Genomic DNA, 6,295 nt, shown 5'->3' on the forward strand with positions numbered 1-6,295 from the left:
GAGAGAGAGAGAGAGAGAGAGAGAGAGAGACTTTTGACTTTGTTTTCCTTTCTGTATCCTTATTTCTTTAACTTATGCCATGTTTGCTATGGCAAATGAATGGTGCTCTTTATAAATTGTCTTCTACAAAATGTTATACTGCTATCTCTTGTTCATCACTTCTTTTTTTTTCTTGTTTATGTGTGTGTGAGAGAGAGACATGGTCTTGCTGTATAGGTCAAACTGGCCTCAGCTAGATACATAGGCATATACCAACCACCATGCCATGCTTCTTCCTGTTTTGTACAGATGCAGCAGAGCTTTGTGAAATGAATGCATACATGTTATTTCTAAGTAGATTCACCCTCTTTTCTTCCTTCCATAATGAAATTCCTGCTTTCCTGTCACTCTTGAACTTTCTTAGATGCCCTGCTTTGCCCTGAGCAGTCCTCAGTATCCTGCAGGCAGACCTGAGCTTTTGAGCATTGGTACTTTGAGGCTGCCTTGCCAGCAGATGAGCTCTTATGTTCATCAGCTGAACAAGGAACCCTTTGAACGGGGGTGTGGCATGAGTGGCACTGCCTGCAGATAAGCAATTCAAGTCTGATGACATCAGATCATCATCAGTACTCTAGTTTGTGTACCACAGGTTGTTTGTTGTTGCTGTGGTCACAATTTTACGTTGTTTTATATGCTAGGCAAGTGCTTCCCTTCTGTATTGCATCCCTTGCCTTCTGTTGATTACTTTATTGAAGTAGATTTTGAATTGATTTTTAAGTACCGTGGGTACTTGGGTGGGCATTTTGAAGAGAGCTCTAAACTGACTTCTGTTATATGGTTTCTGGTTAGAGTTATGACTTTGTTCTCCTGGTTCTTTGTAACCTGACTGTTTACTCATTCTCCTCCTTGTCCTCAAAGAAGAACAAACCCCTTCCCCCAAAACAACCTTTCAAAAATGATCTTTTTATTTTGTTTTTGTTTTTCAAATATTTTTGAATGAATGCCATCTATATTACAAGAGGTTATTGAATAAAATATAATTGCTATTTATTTCTATTTTAGTTGTCAAGTGGGAATCCTGTATATGAAAAATACTACAGACAGGTAAGATTTCATTATTTGAATTCTGAATTGACCATAAAATATGCTATCAGTTGTTGATTATATACATGTAGATAAGCAGTCACACACACAAAAAAGCAGTCACTAGATATGTTTGCTGTGTTATGCTTTCTACGTTTTGGGCTTTAGCCTCTAGCTTTGAGTACTTGATACTGACTTTGTTTTGAGAGGGTCCTACTAGGTGATCTCTGCTGGCCTTTTTTTAAGTACATAATCCTGAAATGGAAACTTAAGGGTTCTTTGGAAAGTCAGTTGTGTTGGATGGTGTTTTGATGGAGCAAACACGTGAAGGAATATTTTCCTGAAGTGGACACATGTGAAAGAAAGACTAAGGCCGACTCGTGAAGGAATGTTTTGCTGAAGCAGACATAGGAGAAAAGATGTTTTGCTAAAGCAAGCATGTGAAAGGACATGTAATGAAGGATTCTTTGCTAACAACAATCATGTATTGATCTGCCTTGCATTGCTTTTTTGAGCTGTATTTGTTGGGACTCTGAGGACTGGGCTGATTGGATGCCCACACTGAGGCAAGAGCTGTACTGAGGCAAGGCATGTGGAGGACATGTGATGTTCGATGTTTCAAGTTTGCACACAGCCAAGAACTTCTCCTGGTGTTCCTACTGATCCCTCCTGCTGACTTGAGCCAAGGCTGAGGGTGGCTGTCTCTGCTAGGTTGTGTTACCACTGTAGCTAACCAGACTCTATATAGAACTGGATTGCTGGTGTATCTGTGAAGTGTTTGTGAGTGGATCAAGCTACTGCTGCCTGCTAACCTGTGAACTGAAATGCTGATTTCCAGACAGTGGAGATGGAGTTGCTCCAAAGAGCCTTTCTAAACAGGTCCACTTTCCCCTCTGCATCCTTTCTTTCCCACTATCTCTGGTGAGTGGTGGGCAATAAAAGAGGTTAAAGTGTTTAAGAACCATCATTAAAGATAGGATTTGAAAAAATTGAAGTTACATAATCCTATCTCAATCTCCTGTGTGCTGAGATTACAGGCATACACCAGACACTAGCAATTAGTTCTCCGAAAAATGAAAGAGAATTTAGTTACCTTAAATATTAGTGTTAAAAAATCTTTAGAACATTAGATACATTCATTCAGATAAAAATATCCAAATTACTGTGTAAGCCAAAGAGAAATAACTATTATATGTTTGTTTGTTTGATGGCTTGGTGGTTGGTTCTTGCTCCTTAGTCTGGATGGCCTGACACATAGTCTGACTTGTCACAACCCTCCTGCACCAGCCTCTAGTGCTGAGGTTATAGGTGTGTGCTGTTATACCTGTCTTATTCAAGTAAGTTTTACAGACTGAAAGCATGGCTGTCACACACATGAATTGAGTATGGGCGGTGTAGCTCTTTGGTAGATTACATGTTCAGCATACACAAAACCCTAGGTTTAATTCCCAGAACTGCAGAACCAACCAACCAAACAAAACTTGTATCAAGGCTTTTTATTAATTATTAACTCAGGGAAACATTCAGATATAAAATAAAGAATACGAAAACAAGATAATATTTGATAAAATAAAGAATATAAAAACAAGATGTGATAATATTTGTTAATCCTAGCTCTTAAAGGAGGAAGCCAGAGGATCAAGAGTTGAAGATAATCCTGGGTTACATAATGAGTTTGAAGCCAGTGTGAGTGTGTGTACCCAACTTTGAAAAGCACTAAAAGTGAAAATGAGAATGTGCGTCCTAGTGATTCATACTCAACCAGAAAATTCATTTGCATGTGTATGGACAAGAATCATTTGCATTCTAACAGAGTTCTATAATTTCTCATTCCACAGTTTAAAGTCTTATTAAAAAGCTAACCAGGAACACACACATATTTTAGATCAGATAATGTCCTGATGTTCTAGATGGTTTCAATTACTCATGTTTTTTTCTCTCTCTCTGTCTCTGTGTCTCTGTCTCTGTCTCTCTCTCTCTCTGTTTCTGTATCTCTCTGTCTCTCTCTCTCAGTATTTTTGAGACAGTTTTATGCACCCTAGGCTGGCCTTGAACTCATTAAGTAGCAGAGTATGACCTTGAACTTTCTGCCTCTGCCTTCCCAGTGTTGTGATTATAAGTATGTACTCCTGTGCCCAGTTTCATTTGCTCATTTCTATGTACTCATTTCATAGAAAACTTGGATAATTATAGAAAAGATTGGTCTCATTTGGCTTGCTGTTCACCTCATTTTAGCAGATACCAATTAGCCAATACAGAGATCCCTTTGGTTTTGACTTGTAAGTCTAGGACTGTATACTACTTAGTAGCTTCTAAATCTAATTCTTAAAAATATGTAGAGTCTGATGTATTTTTAATTTTAAGCACATACATGCACACACTTATTAAGAGTGGGATTCTTGTTGCTTAAGAAGGCCTTGAACATGAGGGCTCAGGTCATTTTCTTGTCTCTTCCTCATGAGTAGCAGGGATTACAGGTATGTGCCATTGTGCTCAATTTCACTTTATGCTCTTTTTTTTTTTTTTTTTTTTTTTAATCTTTTTGAGATGAGATTTTAGACTGGACTCAAACCCCTGATGGAGTTGAGGATAACTTTGTACTTCTGATCCTCCCGTCTTTACTTCTCAAGTGCTGAAGTTACTGTTGTGGACAGCAATGCCCACAACATGCCAGTGTTGGTTATAATTTTTATAGAGTCTTGCTGTGTAGCCAGACTTCCTTTAAATTTTAGATCCCTCTTCCTGGGCCTCCCCAGTGCGGGGATTGCAGGGAGAATGGGCTTGGGGACAAGATGACCGCAAACTTGCTGTGTACCAGAGGTTGTCCTAAATTGCTGTCATCCTACCTTTACCTCTGAAATAATAGAGTTATAGGTGTTTGCCACCATTTCTGGCTTCATTACTGGTTTTTGATTGAACTTTGAAACTTTTCTTATTTGTTCTCCTGGCTTTAGGTTAGGATCTAAACCTTAGAAATTCTTTTTACCGTATTTCCAGTTGTTATGAATAAAAGAATTGGAGTTTTCCCCAGATATGCTAAAGTTCTTAGCTAAAACTCTTTTTTTTAAAAAAAGATTTATTTATTTATTCTATGTAAGTACACTGTAGCTGACTTCAGACACTCCAGAAGAGGGCATCAGATCTTGTTACGGATGGTTATGAGCCATCATATGGTTGCTGGGATTTGAACTCAGGACCTTTGGAAGAGCAGTCGGTGCTCTTACCTGCTGAGCCATCTCACTAGCCCCCTTAGCTAAAACTCTTAATACTTGTGGTGGTGGAACTTTATAAAATTGACATTTTTCATTCCTTGTGTGTATGTGTATGCATATGAAGGTTAAAGAAGTGTCTTTACTCAGGTGTCCTTCACCTTCTGTTTGAGACAAGATCTCTCTTACTGTGTTTGGTCAAATGTGCTAAGCTAGTGGGCCATTGAGCTGGGATCCTGGAATCCAGCTGTTTCAGAAACTCTTTTCACCATGGCAGGAATTGTAGGTCACTACCATACCCCGCCTTTTACTTAAGTTCTTGCATCCATACTCAGGTTCTAAGGCTGACAGAGCCATCTCTTTTCTCCCATCCATGCCCAGTCTTTCTAGGAGAGATTTATAGATATTGACTCCACATCAAGTCACTATTTTTTTTTACAGATAGCTTGTTCTATCAGAATAAAAGAGAATTGTTCTTAAATATTGCCTTGTATTATATACTTGATTCATTTAATTATGTCCTTTTAAAAAGCCAAAGAAGTTGTTGACTCTTTGTGATTGATTAAATTGTCATAAAAAGTTGTCTTTCAGTAAGAATTATTGTTTTGATACTCTGATGTATCAAAGAAATCAGGTCCTATTGGAAAGTGTTTCTATCAGGTTACTAAAGTGGATCCTACTAATTAAGTAATGAGATAGCCTAAGAAGGAAAAAAAAGTACTTTTTTCACATATTTTGATATGAGAGTGCACCTTACTGATACTATGCACAAAGCTGTGGGTTCTGGTCCCAAGCACTGGAGGTGAGGTGGGGGTGGGGGAATGACATCTTTAAGGTTTCCCTAGGCAGGTATAGACATATACACTATGATCCTAGAACTTGGGAGGTGGAGACAGGATCAGAGTCATCTTCAGTTACACTGGAGTTTGTTGCAGGCTGAGACAAGAAAATCATGAGTTTAAGGCTAGCCTGGGTTACATGAGACTCTTTTTTTTTTGTTTGTTTGTTTTTTCGAGACAGGGTTTCTCTGTATAGCCCTGGCTGTCCTGGAACTCACTCTGTAGACCAGGCTGGCCTAGAACTCAGAAATCTGCCTGCCTCTGCCTCCCGAGTGCTGGGATTAAAGGCATGCGCCACCACGCCCGGCATAATGAGACTCTTGTCTGTAAAAAAAGAGACTTGGGCATTATGGAACACCTGTGACCCCAGCCCTTGGGAAGTGGAGATGGGGTGGGAGAGGATCAGGAGTTTAAGGTCAGCCTAGACTACATGAGACCTTGGCTTTTGAAGCAAAAAACCAAAACCAAAACCAAAACCAAAACGAAGATGAAAAAAGAATAGGGGAAAGGACTTGTGATGCCTGCCTAGGTAAAGGCACTTGCTGTAAGAGCCTGGTAACCTGACCTTTACACACATGTCAGCACATACACAGAGAAATAATTTTCAAAAATTGTTTTAAAAGATTATCCCCCCAACACCCTGAAAACAACAGAAAAAGAAGAGAAGAGAAAAAGGGAAATGGTGTGAGGCAGGAGGATCACTTGAGCTGGCTAGTTCAGAGTTAGCTTAGGCAACATAGCAAAAACTTATTTTTAAAAAAATCAAGTCAAATAATTCTAATACAGAGCTGCGTATATGCATCTCAGTAAAGGGTCTACATATGGGAGACCTTGAGCTCAACCTCTAATGCCTGAAAAGTAAAACAAAATCCCAGTAACATGTCAAACAATAAGCACCATTTCATTGTAAACAATTTGTTCAGTTCTGTGTGATTATTTTTTGGCTTCTCTTGGGTCAGAAGTTTGCTTTGGTATAGTAGATCAGCTTCCAGGCTAAAAAGAGGCCAGAGGCCTAATTCAGTTTACTAGTATAGTCTAAAAAATCTTTAGGTGTCTTTTTCTTTCCTTTTTGAAATGAGGTCTTTTTTTTTTTTTTTCTTTCGAGACAGGGTTTCTCTGTGTAGCCCTGGCTGTCCTGGAACTCACTTTGTAGACCAGGCTGGCCTCAAACTCAGAAATCCGCCT

General features: G+C 39.0%; 1 protein-coding gene across 3 annotated transcripts in view; it reads left to right on the top strand.

Annotated features, from left to right (window-relative positions):
- The window catches only part of Eps15 (epidermal growth factor receptor pathway substrate 15), a 105,681-nt gene that overhangs the window by 14,469 nt on the left and 84,917 nt on the right, over positions 1-6,295 (top strand). For all 3 annotated transcript variants that reach the window (XM_021199624.2, XM_029539647.1, XM_029539648.1), the window contains exon 2: positions 1,042-1,083. In XM_021199624.2, the coding sequence (XP_021055283.1) occupies positions 1,042-1,083 (42 nt within the window). The remainder of the gene's footprint in view (positions 1-1,041; positions 1,084-6,295) is intronic.

The sequence above is a fragment of the Mus pahari genome, chromosome 6 (genome assembly GCF_900095145.1).
Source record: "Mus pahari chromosome 6, PAHARI_EIJ_v1.1, whole genome shotgun sequence".
NCBI classification, from domain to species: Eukaryota; Metazoa; Chordata; class Mammalia; order Rodentia; family Muridae; genus Mus; species Mus pahari.